At 38.4% G+C, this 19,375-nt stretch overlaps 1 protein-coding gene across 5 annotated transcripts in view; it reads left to right on the plus strand.

Annotated features, from left to right (window-relative positions):
- SLC4A10 (solute carrier family 4 member 10) overlaps nt 1-19,375 on the plus strand; it is a 347,705-nt gene that overhangs the window by 211,125 nt on the left and 117,205 nt on the right. For all 5 annotated transcript variants that reach the window (XM_040229231.1, XM_040229232.1, XM_040229230.1 and 2 more), the window contains 3 exons: nt 6,773-6,930; nt 10,990-11,077; nt 14,364-14,510. In XM_040229231.1, the coding sequence (XP_040085165.1) occupies nt 6,773-6,930; nt 10,990-11,077; nt 14,364-14,510 (393 nt within the window). The remainder of the gene's footprint in view (nt 1-6,772; nt 6,931-10,989; nt 11,078-14,363; nt 14,511-19,375) is intronic.

The raw sequence follows: 19,375 nt of genomic DNA on the forward strand, positions 1-19,375 counted from the left end.
CTTACCTTATATTGTGGAAAGGTAGAGAAGTAGGATTTGGAAAGAACAAAAGTGGTTCATCATTATGGAAAGAGACTTTGGTGCCAGATTTTGCAGATATATGAATTAAGGATTTTTAACCTAGGGATTTCAGATTGGTAGTAAATTTATCAAAGTGAGTCAGTTAGTTTACATATTACCTTAAGTATTTTAAGTTTAATATGTAGATTCCAAGCCCCAGTAGAATTTTGAAATATGAAGGTGAAAGAAAGTCTTTTTTCATTTCATGTTACTTGATCCTATGTTCTGTCTACATTCAAACCATGTATCTTTTAACCCTTCCAGGGCTTAGGGCCATCAAACTTACTCATTTAGGAGTGTTTTTGAATATAATCTGAATTGTCAGTTTCTTTTTTTTGATTCCTATAATGCTTTTAAAAAGCAGATATGTTGTTTTTAAACTGACATAGAGACTATTTTATTATCTGACTATATATATGACTATATGATTATTTTATTATTATCCAAATGTTGATCAGTTCATTTCAGTTGCTCAGTTGTGTCTGACTCTTTTCAACTCCATGGACTGCAGCACTACAACCTTCCCTGTCCATCACCAGCTCCAAAATCTTGCTCAAACTCATCTCCCTTGAGTCGGTGGTGCCATCCTACCATCTCCTCCTCTGTCGTCCCCTTCTCCTCCTGCCTTCAGTCTTTCCCAGCATTCAGGGTCTTTTCCAAGGAGTCAGCTCTTTGCATCAGGTGGCCAAAGTATTGGAGCTTCACCTTCAGCATCAGTTCTTCCAATGAATATTCAGGACTGATTTCCTTTAGGATGGACTGGTTGGATCTCCTTGCAGTCCAAGGGACTCTTAAGAGCCTTCTCCAGCACCACAGTTCAAAAGCATCAATTCTTCAGTGTTCAGCTTTCTTTATGGTCCAACTCTCACATCCATACCTGACTACTGGAAAAACCATAGCTCTGACTAGATGGACCTTTGTTGGGAAAGTAATGTCTCTGCTTTTTAATATGCTGTCTAGGTTGGTCATAGATTTTCTTCCAAGGAACAAATGTCTTTTAATTTCATGGACTGCAGGCACCATCTGCAGTGATTTTGGAGCCCCTAAAAATAGAGTCTCTCACTGTTTCCATTGTTTCCACACCTATTTGTCACGAAGGGATGAGACCAGATGCCATGATCTTCGTTTTCTGAATGTTGAGTTTTAAGCCAACTTTTTCACTCTCCTCTTTCACTTTCATCAAGAGGCTCTTTAGTTCTTCGCATTCTGCCATAGAGTGTGTTCATCTGCATATCTGAGGTTATTGATATTTTTCCTGCAATCTTGATTTCAGCTTATGCTTCATCCAGCCTGACATTTCACATGATATACTCTGCATATAAGTTAAATAAACAGGGTGACAATATACAGCCTTGACATACTCTTTTCCCAATTTGGAACCAGTCTGTTGTTCCATGTCCAGTTCTAACTGTTGCTTCTTGATCTGCATACAGATTTCTCAGGAGACAGGTGAGGTGTTCTGGTATTCCCATCTCTTAAAGAATTATCCACAGTTTGCTGTGATCCACACAGTCAAAGACTTTGGCATAGTCAATAAAGCAGAAGTAGATGTTTTTATGGCACTCTCTCGCTTTTTTGATGATCCGACAGATGTTGGCAATTTGATCTCTGGTTCCTCTGCCTTTTCTAAACCCAGATTGAACATCTAGAAGTTCACAGTTCATGTACTGTTGAAGCCTGGCTTGGAGAACTTTAAGCATGTGAGATGAATGCAATTGTGAAGTAGTTTGAGCATTCTTTGGCATTGCCTTTCTTTCGAATTGGAATGAAAACTGACCTTTTCCAGTGCTGTGACCACTTGAGTTTTCCAAATTTGCTGGCATATTGAGTGAAGCACTTTCACAGCATCAATTTTCAGGATTTGAAATAGTTCAGCTGGAATTCCATCACCTCCACTAGCTTTGTTCATAGTGATGCTTCCTAAGGCCCACTTGACTTCTCATTCCAGGATATCTGGCTCAAGGTGAGTGGTCACATCATCATGGTTATCTGGGTCATGAAGATCTTTTTTGTACAGTTCTTCTGTGTATTCTTGCCACCTCTTCTTAATATCTTCTTCTTCTGTTAGGTCCATACCATTTCTGTCCTTTATTGAACCCATCTTTGCATGAAATGTTCCCTTGATATCTAATTTTCTTGAAGAGATCTCCAGTCTTTCCCATTTTATTGTTTTCCTCTATTTCTTTACATTGATCACTGAGGAAGGCTTTCTTATCTGTCCTTGCTATTCTTTGGAACTCTGCGTTCAAATGGATATATCTTTCCTTTTCTCCTTTGCCTTTCTCTTCTCTCCCTTTCTCAGCTATTTCTAAGGCCTCCTCAGACAAGCATTTTGCCTTTTTGCATTTCTTTTTCTTGTGGATGACCTTGATCACTACCTCCTGCACAATGTCACGAACCTCTGTCCATAGTTCTTCAGGCACTGTTGTCTATCAGATATAATTCCTTTAATGTATTTGTCACTTCCACTGTGTAATCATAAAGGATTTGATTTAGGTCATCCCTGAATGGTCTAGTGGTTTTCCCTGCTTTCTTCAGTTTAAGTCTGAATTTATTAATAGGGAGTTCATGATCTGACTGTGGCTCATATCAAATGTTGATGGCTTCTTTTAATTTCAAATGACTTAAAGGAACTGCCACATTATTTTCTATGTAAAAAGAACTCACTTCATCGTCAGTCTTTAACGTATAAAATATGAAGAGTTGTTGCATTATAAAGTCCTAGAATTCTAGGAAACCTTAAAAATCTCATTGAGAAGGAGAGAAAACTGAATCCCAGATTAAGAGAGCTAATAGAGATCACTCACTGGTTATTGTTACAAGACCATGTCTCCCCAGGGAATTTCTGTTCATTTTCCTGTACATTCTACAATGGGCTTGAGACTTAAACTTTCTCCCTAAAGACTCATATGTATTTCCTTCATATCTTAGTGTGTAGCTTGTCTAGAAACTTCTGGTTCCACCATTATCTTTGGTCTAACCTTGTTCCCCAGAGATATAACTGTTTCTCATTCACAACTTAAGTGCCAAATAACCAGAATAAAGCATGTTTTCCTTCCTAGCATAAAGGTCTGGAGACCCCAGATGCATGAGTATAAATCCAGATCCATAAGAGTATATAGCTTGGTTTCTTCAAGATTCTCTTCAGAGGACTAGAAAATTCCAGGATTTCTTTATTCCATATTTGCCACCTCATGCGAAGAGTTGACTCATTGGAAAAGACTCTGATGCTGGGAGGGATTGGGGGCAGGAGGCGAAGGGGACTACAGAGGATGAGATGGCTGGATGGCATCACGGACTCGATGGACATGAGTCTGAGTGAACTCCAGGAGATGGTGATGGACAGGGAGGCCTGGCGTGCTGCGATTCATGGGGTTGCAAAGAGTCGGACACGACTGAGCCGACTGAACTGAACTGAACTGAGGACTGTCTTAGGGATGTAGGTCAACCTAATTCCTCAGAGCTATTTTTGATATTTGTAGTTTTATAAAAAGTTAAACTGTGGTCCTTAAATGTGACCTTTTGTTGTATTAAAAGTTAGATTGCCAAATAAGGTTCTTTATGAATTGTATGTTAACATAAAAATACAGGGCTATCCCAGGAATAATGTATAATTGTATAATATAATAAAATAAGTAGATAATATATATCTATTACCCCCAAATATATGATTAGTCCAAGAATAATAAGTACTATAATGTAGAGCAGGCTTCCCTAATAGGTCAGTTGGTAAAGAATCCGCCCGCAATGCAGGAGATTCCAGTTTGATTCCAAAGTTGGGAAGACCCGCTGGAGAAGAAATAGTCTACCCACTCCAGTATTCTTGGGCTTCCCTTGTGGCTGGCTGGTAAAGAATTTGCCTGCAATGCACGAGACCTGGGTTTGATCCCTGAGTTGGGAAGATCCCCTGGGGAAAGGAAAAGCTACCCACTCCAGTATTCTGGCCTGGAGAATAGTATTATACTATATATATTAGTATATAGTGTAGTATTATACTATATATAGCATACAGTATTACAATAATATAATAGGTCTTTTGATATATGTTATTTAACTATAACTTGTTACATTTTAAGTCAGAATAAATTCCTAATCCTGAAATTAAATTCTAAATATTTTAGTGGATTTTCTAAGTAACGGGTATCAATCAGTGATATATCAAGTATTATATAATGCAAAAAAAAATTAAAGGAGCATGTATTTTCTTTTATAAAACTAAGCTACTTTAGCATATTAGTTTGGAGAAGGCAGTGGCACCCCACTCCAGTACCCTTGCCTGGAAAATCCCATGGATGGAGGAGCCTGGTAGGCTGCAGTCCATGGGGTCACTAAGAGTTGTACACGACTGAGCGACTTCCCTTTCACTTTTAACTTTTCATGCATTGGAGAAGGAAATGGCAACCCACCCCAGTGTTCTTGCCTGGAGAGTCCCAGGGACAGAGGAGCCTGGTGGGCTGCCGCCTATGGGGTAGCACAGAGTCGGACACGACTGAAGCGACTTAGCAGCAGCAGCAGCAGCATACGAGGTGGGCTTCCCAGGTGGCGCTAGTGGTAAAGAACCCGCCTGTAACACAGGAGACACAAGCGATACATGTTGGATCCCTGGGTTGGGAAGATCCCCTGGAGGCGGGCTTGTCAACCCACTCCACTATTCTTGCCTGGAGAATCCCATGGGCGGAGGAGCCTGGCGGGCTACAGGCCGTAGGGTCACACAGAGTCGGACATGGCTGAAGGAACTCAGCACGCATGCACACAGCATCCTAGGTGCTCCTTGACTTAATTAAAGTAAATCCTACAGCAGTCATGTGTGTAGTCGTCCCGTGCCTGAGGCACAGACATCAACAGTTAAGGTTATGGCATATGTCAGGAAATACTGAATAAAGGAATTTACACAGTCTTCTAGGATGAGCTCAGACTTCTCATCACAGTTACGACAGATATTACCAATATGACTCATATTGCTTACCAGTTGTAGATTTTCTTAAAAAGGCATTTTCTCTTTGTTCCAGTGTATTAATATCATATTTCTATTGGAGGGAAAGAACTTAATAGTTTATTTTACTTTTTTAGGCTCTGAAAGACTTGTGGAGATTTAATATGTTTTTCTCACAGAGCTAATAGTGTATAGGTATTACAAGTTTACAAATTTATATTTGGAGATATATTTATAGGTTAAAATTTTTGAAATTTGTAATATTCATCAAATTTTATAGGCAGTTTTGCTTTGTTAAATCATTTTCTTTTTCTTTAAAATAGAACATTACTTCTATTTAATATTTTAGTGGCATAGTAGATTATTTTTATATTTAATCCTTATGATAAAATAAATATTTCATATAATGGGTTTTATGTTTTGAGGCACCTTTATCTCACAGAAAATTAAGTAATTATAAACCTTCTATGCAAGTGTGCTGAGGTCTTGATTTCAGAAAGCAGCAAATTTAATATAGTCACTATAGTCTGGCTATGGACTTCCTAAGTTATTCCTCCTAAAAGTTTTAATTTTTTTTCCATTTTAAAGTACTTGAAAAAAATTCTAAAATCATTAAGCAGAGGGAGTATCTGGTCCCCCAAAAAGTCTCGTTGACCTCAAGTATTTGTCAGAGCTCTTTTCTCGCCCCGTCTCTCTCTTCTTTCTCCTCTTATTTTTCCTCTCTTCGTTTCCACTTCCTCCTCATCTTCTCATCTCTTTCCCTCTCCTTCTTTCTCCTCTTTCTTTTCCTTCTCTCTGCCTCACTCTCTCCTATTCCCACTTTGGTCTTTAGTCTCCATTTCATTAGGAGCATAGAAAGAATTATTACAGCAATCATTATTACCTACCAATAGGTTTCCATTAAAAGCAACTCAATGAATTAGAAATAAGAAATAGGCTTTGTAAAAGTGACTTTAAAAATCACTACTTCGTTTACACAGAGGCTCTCTATATGAGAATTGATAGTTATTCTTTGAATATTTTACATTCATTTTCAGACTTCACCCTTTAAGCATTTCTTTTTATTAATGATGGATTTGTTTTGTGTGCATTCATTTCAGTCATAGACATCTCATATCAGAAATTCAACTGTGGCTCTTCACCAACTCCAAATGTTAATATTTTTATTCTTGTTTCCTTTACTATGCCATATCTAAATACTCTGATGAGAAATTAAATTTGAAGATTGATCAAGACAAGTATAAAATGTGAAGGATATAGAAGAACTAAGATAAAATTGAATACTAAAGTCATAATTTATATTATAAGGAAAATTTTGATTATGTTTCTTTTGAAATAGGCATATTTTACATATTAATTGAAATGTATTATGTACAAAATTAAGATAATGTAGTATACAAATATTTCAATATATTGGCAGATTCTAATTAAATTATGATTAGAGTATATGCATTTAATTATTGAACACATAATCTTTTCACCCTGAAAATTTCAAGATTACTGATGCTGAAAAGCATCTTTGAAAAGTATTGAGCAGAAAACTAGAGTATTCAATGTATTATTAACAAATTCCAAAAAATACAGAAGTAAAAGAAAAAAGTATTTTTAAAGGGCAAGAAAGATGTTTAACTATTTTAAATTTGATTTAAACAATACTTATATAAGCTATATTTATTTAAACTATATTTAATGATGGGTTACCATGTGTGAAGTACTCTGCTAGGAATGATTTAACAGATTTTTCCAGTTTTGATGTATTTTTCTTTGTGATGCTCCCAGGTCGATCTGCATTTCATGAAGAAGATTCCTCCAGGTGCTGAAGCTTCAAACATCTTAGTTGGGGAATTAGAGTTTCTGGATCGAACTGTAGTGGCATTTGTCAGGGTGTCCCCAGCTGTGCTGCTTCAAGGATTAGCTGAGGTCCCCATCCCAACCAGGTAAAAGTATAAGAGCATCTTTTGCACTTTCTTAAGCCATGTTTTTGTGTGTAGGGGGGAAAGGTATAAATATAATTTCCTCTGAGAGTTTTTTTCTTGAAACCAAAGTATAATCCACAAAACTGTTGTTTCTTCTTTGTGGAGGAGGGCAAAAAGTGCTTTAAAAATTGTTCTGTTCTTTCTTTCTTCTTCTCAAATTTCTGTTTTCTTTTAGGCACGCTCCTTATCTCTGAACACCCTGGTCTATATCATCATGAAGTGAAGTGAAAGTCTCTCACTCATGTGCAACTCTTTGCGACCCCATGGACTGTACCGTCCATGGAATTCTCCAGGCCAGAACACTGGAGTGGGTAGCCTTTCCCTTCTCCAGGGGATCTTCACAACGCAGGGATGGATTGAACCCAGGTTTCCCGCATTGCAGGCGAATTCTTTACCAGCTGAGCCACAAGGGAAGCCTGAGAATACTGGAGTGGGTAGCCTATCCCTTCTCCAGGGGATCTTCCCGACCCAGGAATTGAACTGGTGTCTCCTGCATTGCAGGAGGATTCTTTTTATCAACTGAGCTATCAGGGAATCCCTCAAAAGGTGTATAATCATTCTCTAAGCCAGAACACTGAAACTCCTTTTTTAGACTTTTGGTGAAAAGTGATAAAGTGTTAGAGTGATAAAGTGATAAAGGCTTTTTTCAAAGATTGCATTAGACTATGGGCTAAACAGGGCCCCCAGGTGCTGCTAGTGGTAAAGAAAGTGAAAGTGTTTGTCGCTCTATCCTGTGGAATTCTTTGTGACCCCATGGACTGGAGCCCCCTAGGCTCCTCTGTCCCTGGAATTCTCCAGGCAAGAATACTGGAGTGGGTAGCCATTCCCTTCTCCAAGGGATCTTCCCCACCCAGGGATGGAACCTGGGTCTCTTGCATTGCAGGCATTCTTTACGGTCTGAACCAGTTGTAAAGAACCTGCCTGCCAGTGCAGGAGACAAAGAGAGGCGGGTTCCATCCCTGAATCAGGAAGATTCTCTAGAAAAGGGAATGACTACCCACTCCAGTATTCTTGCCCAGAGAATCCCATAGACAGAGGAGTCTGGCAGGCTACAGTCCATAGGGTCGTAAAGAGTTGAACATGACTGAGGCAACTTTGCAGGCATGCATGCATGGGCTAAAGAGGATCTTGTATATGAGTGTGATCATACTCAAAAAGATCAAAGTTTTCAAGGCTCGGTTTATGCTTAAGTGCCATCATTAGGATACTACCTGTGTGTCTTACATACTATATGTTTCGATCTTAGTCATAGTATAGTTCCCATACATAGAGTCTTAAGAATCATTGGTGGTTACTGTGGTTGAATCTGAATCAAAAGGACAAATTTAACTTGATTACCTGAACTTGTTTTTCATTTAGGTGCACATAAAAACTAACAACTTTGCCATAATGCAAACTGAATTTTGTTATTTATTATTTATCTCCATGTTATAGAGACGAGACTTGTCCATGGGCAAATTCGTGAAGAAAAATGAATATTGGCCACAACATATTACATTCCTAGCAATTCTTCTAGGGCACCTTGTTTTCTTCCCTTCTCCCTCCATCAAATGTGATTCCTGCATGTAGACAGGCTTTCACTCTGATCCTGTCCCACAGCAAAACTTATGCATGCATGGCCCTGCTTCCGTCATGACTGGTGCCCTTTGTGTGATGCCATAATCGTCTCTTGGGCTTCCCTGGTGGCTCAGTCAGTATAGAATCCACCTGCAATGCAGCAGACCTGGATTCGATCCCTGGGTTGGGAAGATCCCCTGGAGGACGGCATGGCAACGCTCTCCAGTATTCTTGCCTGGAGAATCCCCAAGGACAGAGGGGCCTGGTGGCTGCAGTCCATGGGGTCACAAGGAGTCAGACATGACAGCACCTAAGCGCAGCACAGCATGTAACTGTCTCAGATGCTGTTAACTGTCTCCTCTTCCGAACATTGTAGGTCTTAGTCAAGTTAAACTGATGATAATTTCAGGTGCTGTGGTAACTGGGTTGGTAGAATGTTTCTTCTATGAACCTTGTAGCCTTAACTCAAAACAGCTGATTACATCACTCTGTGTTTTGATTGTGGATATGATATTCCAAAAATATAGAATAGTTTAGTCAGAAGAGGCCTCATTTCATTAGAGCTCAGCTGACTGGAAAGGAATTCAGTGTTTGAGAACCTCTACCTGAACCTGTGTATGAACAGATTTGAGGCAGGAAACTAGCTACCAGTTCAAGTTATAGAGAAAAGTGTGTCTGTTCATTTGGAGGGCTACCAAGACTTCTGATGCATACCAAGTTTTATTAAAAAGGAGAAGGATGAACTGAACACATTAAGGTGGTGTTCGACGTATGATTAAGGCTACATTTTTCCATATACACCCTGTAATCTATTCAGAGTTTCTGGGAAGTTGGGATTCAGATTTAACATGTGAAATTTACTAACCACAGTGGTATTATTTTAATAGATTAAAATTTCTTTGTGTCTTCCAAGCAGTGCATTCTTGTTCCACCAGCTAAGAAGGTGTCCGATGAACTCTGAGTAAATGATGGTTATTTATGACAATGATAGCGCTTGTATTTCAAAGGAAAGAAAAAAAAATAATTCCCAGGAGTAGAGAAAAGCCATAATGGGGTTATATACCCTCACTTTGAAAACTGTCAAGGTTTAAGTGACCTCATTTCATACTGACATAGCAAATTGTGTCTAGAGAACAGTGGAGGAAAAATTAGGGGCATGGTAGAGGCACAGTATAAGGAGAGATTTAAAAGACTAGACTGTTTAGTTAGGAAAGGTGAAAAATGGAAGAAGATTAGTTAGACAAATAGAATAAAGAAAGCCATTCAAGGTTCCTAATTATCCTTTCTTAGGAGGACAAAAGGGCACACTGTGTATATAACAGTAACACATAGTAAAAATGCCAGAAAATAATTTTAAGATTTATAAATAGTCCATGGAATAGAAATGTGAAAATAGTAAGATGTACATAGGTTAGGAAATTTCTTAAAAGTACTATAGTTAGTAAAGCATCTGCCACCACACTAAATTATTCCTGTTTTAAATGTATAGTGGACATTTCTGTATAGTAGAATTGGATTCAGTTACAACCGACACACAAAAAATTGTCAGATCCTCTATGACTGTAATATATGCATCATGTAAAAACGTGTACAATCTCTAAAGTTTATAACTGAATGAAAGGTATAATTGTGATATCTATTTCAGTATACCTTATAAAGTCATTGGTCTTCATACTTAAAAGCAGAAACCATTTAACAAGTGAATGCTGTAGTTATATAATGAAATACAGGGCATCTTAAAATTCTCATAATTTCCTTGTAGAATTGACCTTTTCAGAGACAGGACAGTAATTGGTCCTCCAAAGTTAAAACACATGTTGATTTCTTCAAAATTTCCAGTTGTGATGATGAATTTGCTAAACTTGCAACCTTATATAGATGGAATATCACAGTGCAGCTGCTGTTATTATTCCTCCAGCATTGGAATTAATGGATTTTTTTAATTCTAATTTTTGATTCCTGGCAATCATTTTTTCTATTTAATGTAAATTTTCCACACACCCACTTTTTTTTTTTTTACCATATATTCTTTCTTTACTTATGCTACTGTATTACCATTCCCCTCTTCTGCCTAATTCTACAGTTTACATATGTGACAGTGAGTTCTCTATCTTACAATTCAAAAAGTTTTAATCAGATTCTATTTTTCTTAACCTTCTCCTATAAGAAATATAGAATCCTTAAAATTCACAGTAACTGCTTAAGCATTATAGGTAACTAAATGAAAGAAACAGCAAAATACCCCAGATTCCGATTGCTCAAGGATCTTAAGCATGAGTCATTTTGGAACATAAAATATTTCAAAATATTATATGTAATAATAACCTGTGGAAAAATATAGAAATCCTATATTTACATAAAAATCCTATCTTCACTAATTCCTTTGAGATGAGTGATGCTGTACTACTAAAATTATTTTTTATTTCTACCTTGAAACATATGTTTTTTTCTTCTTCATTACAGATTTTTGTTCATTCTTCTGGGACCCCTGGGAAAGGGTCAACAGTACCATGAGATTGGCAGATCAATTGCAACCCTAATGACAGATGAGGTATTTATTCAAGTTCATTGGGAACATTTCCCCCTACTAGGTACACCTAACTTTTGGAGTTCTGTATTCATGACAGTTTACTGTGAATCAGATTTCTCTGTATTGAATCCCCTTTAAATACTTCTACTATAAAATTTCCCTTGGAAAAATTTATTCAAAAGGGGTAATAAATTCACACACATGAACATTTTAAAACCCTATACTTTAAAGAAAATCTGTTGTTTAGTGAATTTAGAGTGTATTTATTAATATTCCCTTAATAGCATTTGTGTTGCCAAAGTAAGCACCATTGTTAATATCATTGAGGGTCTTGTTTGGGGCAAAATGGTTTTAAGGTCTCAAAAAAATAAAAGAGGCAGTTTATCTGGATAGTATACATGACACCAAAAGCCATAAGACATCTATCAACTCTCTTTGTAATTGCCTAAATGTAGATGTTTTTAACCTTGGAGCCTTTTAACCATTAGAGGAGCTGAAGATAGATTTCAGGGAGGCCTGTGATCTCTGACTCAACACACAATTTTTTCTGTGTACAAACACTGTATGTAGTTTCTTGAACTGGAAAAAACTTTCATCAGCTTCTCAATGAAATATGTCTAAAAAATGTAAGATCATAAAAATAAACATAAAATATCATATCATATAACTGGTTTCTTGAATTCTACAATGCCTTGCAAAAATCTATTTTTATTGTAAAAGAAGAGCAGATGCAAAAATCACAGAAGTGACATAAATTCAAAATTCAGTAGTAAATACCAGATGAGATTATACATTTCTCAAATCTCATCTAAATAATTTAATAATTTATTGAAATATTTCAAATAGCTATGAAAAGAACTAATTAGTATTGTGTATAACTTTTCCTAGGTTTATGAAATCTGAAAATTTGAATTTATGTTTGGAGTTCAATATAAATTCTTCTATTATATCTGTTCAAATTATGTTTATTGATTTTATATGAGTTAGTTATTGATGTTTACACATAGGAAACCGAAAGTTAGAACAAAACCAATTTTTTCATCTGTTTTAGAAAGAACCAACTTAAAGAGAGTATTAGTTTCCTATATATACATATATAGGACACGACTTAACAACTGCTGCTGCTACTAAGTCGCTTCAGTCGTGTCCGACTCTGCGACCCCATAGATGGCAGCCCACCAGGTTCCTCCGTCCCTGGGATTCTCCAGGCAAGAACACTGGAGTGGCTTGCCATTTCCTTTTCCAATGCATGCATGCATGCTAAGTCACTTCAGTCGTGTATTAGTTTCCTATATATACATGTATAGGACACGACTTAACAACTAAACAACAACAAATAAGCCCTTGAATGATGGCTCAAACATGAATCCTTTAGACTTGAAAGTTAGCTTGGAGCAGTTTGTAACTCTATGAGGAGTGAAATAGAGAAGAGGAAACTCAACCAGAAAGTTACTGCAAAAGATGAGAGCTGTTAATTATAATAGGATATGTTAATTATGAAGTACATTCATTGAATATTAAAAGAAAATTAAAATACTTTTAAAAGAGAATGAAAGGTTTTTATTGTTCAAAGCTCAGGTGGAGAAATTGTTCTGCCATCTAACTGCTTTGAAATACATTGAACAATTATATTCAAGAATAAGATTCAATATGTTGATTCATACAATTTAAGAAAATGAATTGAATTTCATTATTAATCTCTAAATTCCCTGTGAGCAGTTACCATTAATATTCATTTTTGTTCCTTGATTTTGTCAGGTGCTCAGATAATTATTTGTTGACTAAGCTGTCCTTTTCCTCTCTGTACTGGGGACTTCTTGTAGGTAGACTGTCTTTTCCTTTTGTATCTTCGTATTTAGCATGATGTCTGACCTTCAGTCAGGGTTCAATAGGTTTTTTAAAAATGAATTAATGACTGAATGTTCTAGTCATCCTAGCAACACCTTATCTTGAATTAAGCTAGCCTCTTTTCTCCCTTCCTGTTGAGCGTGACTGGAGATAAATCATATGATTTTGTTTATTGGCACTATTACCAATTTATTAATCCCTTTATAGTCTTAAGGATTATTAAGCACTCCAAAGAGCTTTTGTTTATATTGGTAGTATGCTGATATTTATAAGAGAACTTAAAAAATGAGAATTAAAAAAAATATGTTTGTGAATTTATTTTAAAATAATAATAAAGTAATTGTATATTAACATAAATAACAGTTTTATAAGAACTAAAGCAAAAAAAAAGAAACTTCTTTTTCTTGTTCTAGACTTTTGTGTCACCAGTTTTCTCTGTCACTTAGCTAAATCAACACTGACTCCTTTGGTTCATTTAGCGAACAGGTCTAACATATAGTAGCTACTTAGAAAATACATATGAAATAAAAGGCCAGGATTTTCCCATCCTTAAAATTTCTTACTCCTTAACATAGCATGTCCCACTGAAGTGTTGATTGAACCTGAATCTTAAGAGTTTTGAAAGAGTAATCTCTATTGGTCCTGAATATCATTTCATTATCTCAATGTATTACAGTGTAATTTTTGTCACTACCACTCTACTGAAATTGCTTTCTGTAAGGTCATCATTTACAAAATATACTATCTTATGTTCAGTACTCATGTCTGAACACGTAGTTTTGTTTTTTCTCCTTGAAGAACAGCAAAAATTAGTTATGTGCTTGTTTTGACACTACGCTAAATCTTTGAGATTTGTATTATTGTTTACTCTGAGGTCATAAATATATCCTTCTACATTATGTCCAATTAATTTAATAGTTTAACACTCATATTTAAGTTTTTAATACCTAGAATTGCTTTTTGAGTCGGATATGGATAAAGATCCTGTTTTACTTTTATATAGATAATAACTTGGCTTAGTACTGTTTATTGATTAGTCCATCATTTATTCAATAGCATTATTTTATGCCATGGTATAAATATTGTTATAAACTTTTACCTCTTATTTTAAAGGAAGGGTTTCTTTCAGAAAGTTTGATTTACATATATATAAACAATGTTTGTCAAACCTGAATCATTAATTCTAGTTTAATGAGCTTCCTTCTATTCTCCTTTTCCTTCCTTTTCTCTTTCCACCAGAAATTTCAACATTCATCTAGCATTCTAAGAAAAGATAAACATCTGTGCAATCATAGAATAAAAGAGGTTATAATATTTTACACTAAAACTTCTTTAGTTAAGAGCTTCGTATTCAAATTGTTATAGTCACATGTGTGCTAACTGGGAAATGAAAACACAAAATACATTAAGATTTTAGATGCATTTTTAAAATCTACGAATGGTTATTTTCTCTCTATAGGTGTTTCATGATGTTGCTTACAAAGCAAAAGATCGTAATGACTTGGTGTCAGGAATTGACGAATTTCTGGATCAGGTGACTGTCCTTCCTCCCGGAGAGTGGGACCCAAGCATTCGAATAGAGCCTCCCAAAAATGTTCCTTCCCAGGTATGTATATATGAAAATACTCTTAGGACTACCATCATTTTTTTGCCTTTTAAATATATGTACTAAGATAGTATAGCCGAAGATTCAAATGATTTAAATTATAACTTCTGTGATGTGATTATAATAAGAAATATTTATCTGGTCTCTGTCCCTATTTCTGGCACAGAGCTTTTAAAATGCTTGGAATTTTCTAAGTGACGAAAGCAACAAAGATGTCTTTGTTATGTTAATGAGGTTACTTTAGAAACTCTTAAGAATGGGGGCTGATTGCCAGGTGGAGCCTTACCAAGAGATTAGAGTTAGGAACTTTCAGTTGCACCCTCCTGCCTCCAGGGAGGGGAGAGGGGAGAGGTGGAGTTTGAGTTTAGTCACCAATGGCCAGTGCTTTAATCAATCATGCCCTTGTAATGAAGCCTCCATAAACCCCCAAAGGGGCCCGGTTCAGAGAGTTTTCAGGTCGGTGAACACGTGGAGATTGGAAAGACTGGTGTGCCTAGAGAGGGTATGGAAGTTTCTCTCCCTTTCCCCATGCCTTGTCCTATGCATCTCTTCAATATGGCTGTTCCTGAGTTATATCCTTTAGTAATAAAACTGGTGATCAAGTAAGTAAAATGTTTCTCTAGGGACTTCCTGGTGGTTCAGACGGTAAAGCATCTGCCTACAGTGAGGGAGACCTGGGTTCGATTCCTGGGTCAGGAAGATACTCTGGAGAAGGAAATGGCAACCCACTCCAGTACTCTTGCATGGAAAATCCCATGGACAGAGGAGCATAGTAGGCTACAGTCCATGGGGTCACAAAGAACTGAACATGACTGAGTCACTTCACTTCACTTCACTATGAGCCATTCTAGAGTGGAAGTGAGAAATACATTTAAGGGCCTAGATCTGATAGACAGAGTGTCTGATGAACTATGGAATGAGGTTCGAGACATTGTACAGGAGACAGGGATCAAGACCATCCGCATGGAAAAGAAATGCAAGAAAGCAAAATGGCTGTCTGGGGAGGCCTTACAAATAGCTGTGAAAAGAAGAGAGGTGAAAAGCAAAGAAGAAAAGGAAAGATATAAGCATCTGAATGCAGAGTTTCAAAGAATAGCAAGAAGAGATAAGAAAGCCTTCTTCAGCAACCAATGCAAAGAAATAGAGGAAAACAACAGGAAAGACTAGAGATCTCTTCAAGAAAATTAGAGATACCAAGGGAACATAACATGCAAAGATGGGCTCGATAAAGGACAGCAATGATATGGACCTAACAGAAGCAGAAGATATTAAGAAGAGGTGGCAAGAATACACAAAAGAACTGTACAAAAAGGATCTTCACGACCCAGATAATAATGATGATGTGATCACTCATCTAGAGCGAGACATCCTGAATGTGAAGTCAAGTGGGCCTTAGAAAGCATCACTATGAACAAAGCTAGTGGAGATGATGGAATTCCAGTGGAGCTGTTTCAAATCCTGAAAGATGATGCTGTGAAAGTGCTGCACTCAATATGCCAGCAAATTTGGAAAACTCAGCAGTGGCCACAGGACAGGAAAAGGTCAGTTTTCATTCCAATCCCAAAGAAAGGCAATGCCAAAGAATGCTCAGACTACCGCACAATTGCACTCATCTCACATGCTAGTAAAGTAATGCTCAAAATTCTCCAAGCCAGGCTTCAGCAATATGTGAACCATGAACTTCCTGATATTCAAGCTGGTTTTAGAAAAGGCAGAGGAACCAGAGATCAAATTGCCAACATCCACTGGATCATCAAAAAAGCAAGAGAGTTCCAGAAAAACATTCTGCTTTATTGACTATGCCAAAGCCTTTGACTGTGTGGATCACAATAACCTGTGGAAAATTCTGAAAGAGATGGGAATACCAGACCATCTAACCTGCCTCTTGAGAAATCTGTATGCAGGCCAGGAAGCAGCAGTTAGAACTGGACATGGAACAATAGACTGGTTCCGAATAGGAAAAGGAGTACATCAAGGCTGTATATTGTCACCCTGCTTATTTAACTTCTATGCAGAGTACATCATGAGAAACGCTGGACTGGAAGAAACACAAGCTGGAATCAAGATTGCCGGGAGAAATATCAATAACCTCAGATATGCAGATGACACCATCATTATGGCAGAAAGTGAAGAGGAACTAAAAAGCCTCTTGATGAAAGTGAAAAAGGAGAGTGAAAAAGTTGGCTTAAAGCTCAACATTCAGAAAAGGAAGATCATGGCATCTGGTCCAATCACTTCATGGGAAATAGATAGGGAAACAGTGGAAACAGTGTCAGACTTTATTTTTTGGGGGTCCAGAATCACTGCAGATGGTGAGTGCAGCCATGAAATTAAAAGACGCTTACTTCTTGGAAGAAAAGTTATGAGCAACCTAGATAGCATATTCAAAAGCAAAGACATTACTTTGGTGACTAAGGTCCATCTAGTCAAGGCTATGGTTTTTCCAGTGGTCATGTATGGATGTGAGAGTTGGACTGTGAAGAAGGCTGAGCACTGAAGAATTGATGCTTTTGAACTGTGGTGTTGGAGAGACTCTTGAGAGTCCCTTGGACTGCAAGGAGATCCAAGCAGTCCATTCTGAAGGAGATCAGCCCTGGGATTTCTTTGGAGGGAATGATGCTGAAGCTGAAACTCTAGTACTTTGGCCACCTCATGTGAAGAGTTGACTCACTGGAAAAGACTCTGATGCTGGAAGGGATTGGGGGCAGGAGGAGAAGGGGACAACAGAGGATGAGATGGCTGGATGGCATCACTGACTCGATGGACGTGACTCTGAGTGAGCTCCGGGAGTTGGTGATGGACAGGGAGGCCTGGCGTGCTGCGATTCATGGGGTCGCAAAGAGTCGAACACGACTGAGCGACTGAACTGAACTGAACTGAACTGAGAAGGGGTTCACAGGAGCTTCAGGTACATCCCCAGTGGGTTTGGAGCACCTCCAATAACCCAAGCTTGTGATGGGCACCTGAAATGGGGTGTGAGGGGTGGATAGTCTTGTAAGGCTGAACTCTCGACCTGTGGAATCTGATGCTATTTCCAGGTAGATGGTGTCAGAATTGAGTTAAATTTCCCACCACGTTTGATTTGGTGTATGTTGGTTGCTCAGTCATGTCCGACTCTTTGCAACCCCATGGACTATAGCCCACCAGGCTCCTCTCTCCATGGGATTTCCCAGACAAGAATACTGGAGTGGGTTGCCATTTCCTTTTCCAGGGGATCTTCCCAACACAAGGATTGAACCTAAGTCTCCTGCACTGCTTGCAGATTCTTTACGTCCGAGCAACCAGGGTACCAGAACCTACTTAACCTCTAAAGAAGGTTAAGAAATTCCCTGACGCAAAATCTTCCTTCTTTGTATTCAACACAAAAATTTGGTGTATCAGTGATACTCTACTAAATAACAGGACTGCGTGCCTGAAAAGATTTTCAGTTCAGTTCAGTCACTCAATGTGTCCGACTCTTTGCGACCCCATGAATTGCAGCACTCCAGGCCTCCCTGTCCATCACCAACTCCTGAAGTTCACTCAGAGTCACATCCATCAAGTCGGTGATGCCATCCAGCCATCTCATCCTCTGTCGTCCCCTTCTGTCCTGCCCCCAATCCCTCCCAGCATCAGAGTCTTTTCCAATGAGTCAACTCTTCGCATGAGGTGGCCAAAGTACTGGAGTTTCAGCTTTAGCATCATTCCCTCCAAAGAAATCCCAGGACTGATCTCCTTCAGAGGGGACTGGTTGGATCTCCTTGCAGTCCAAGGGACTCTCAGGAGTCTTCTCCAACACCAAAGTTCAAAAACATTTCAGACCCACCTTAAAGCATACTATTGGAGAAGGCAATGACAACCCACTCCAGTACTCTTGCCTGGAGAATCCCATGGATGGTGGAGCCTCATAGGCTATAGTCTAGGGGGTCGCAAAGAGTCAGACAGGACTGAGTGACTTCACTTTCACTTTTTACTTTCATGCCCTGGAGAAGGAAATGGCAACCCACTCCAGTATTCTTGCCTGGAGAATCCCAGGGATGGGAGCCTGGTGGGCTGCTGTCTTTGGGGTCTCACAGAGTCAGACACGAGTGACATGACTTAGCAGTAAAGCATACTATACTGGAGGAAATTTTAAATTTTAATGAGGATGGAAAATATGCTTAAGAAAAGCCCATTACGGACCAGCCATACTCAGATACATAGCTTTGAAGTTGGTTCAGTTCAGTTCAGTTCAGTCACTCAGTCGTGTCCGACTCTTTGCGACCCCATGAATCGCAGCACACCAGGCCTCCCTGTCCATCACCAACTCCCGGAGTTCACTTAGACTCACGTCCATCGAGTCAGTGATGCCATCCAGCCATCTCATCCTCAGTCTTCCCCTTCTCCTCCTGCCCCCAATCCCTCCCAGCATCAGAGTCTTTTCCAGGGATTCAACTCTTCGCATGAGGTGGCCAAAGTACTGGAGCTTTAGCTTTAGCATCATTCCCTCCAAAGAAATCCCAGGGCTGATCTCCTTCAGAATGGACTGGTTGGATCTCTTTGCAGTCCAAGGGACCTCAAGAGTCTTCTCCAACACCACAGTTCAAAAGCATCCATTCTTCAGTGCTCAGCCTTCTTCACAGTCCAACTCTCACATCCATACATGACCACAGGAAAAACCATAGCCTTGACTAGACAGACCTTAGTCAGCAAAGTAATGTCTCTGCTTTTGAATATATTATCTAGGTTGCTCATAACTTTTCTTCCAAGAAGTAAGCGTCTTTTAATTTCATGGCTGCAGTCACCATCTGCAGTGATTTTGGAGCCCAGAAAAATAAAGTCTGACACTGTTTCTACTGTTTCCCCATCTATTTCCCATGAAGTGATGGGACCGGATGCCATGATCT

The sequence above is a fragment of the Oryx dammah genome, unplaced genomic scaffold, assembly GCF_014754425.2.
Source record: "Oryx dammah isolate SB20612 unplaced genomic scaffold, SCBI_Odam_1.1 HiC_scaffold_27, whole genome shotgun sequence".
Classification (NCBI taxonomy): domain Eukaryota; kingdom Metazoa; phylum Chordata; class Mammalia; order Artiodactyla; family Bovidae; genus Oryx; species Oryx dammah.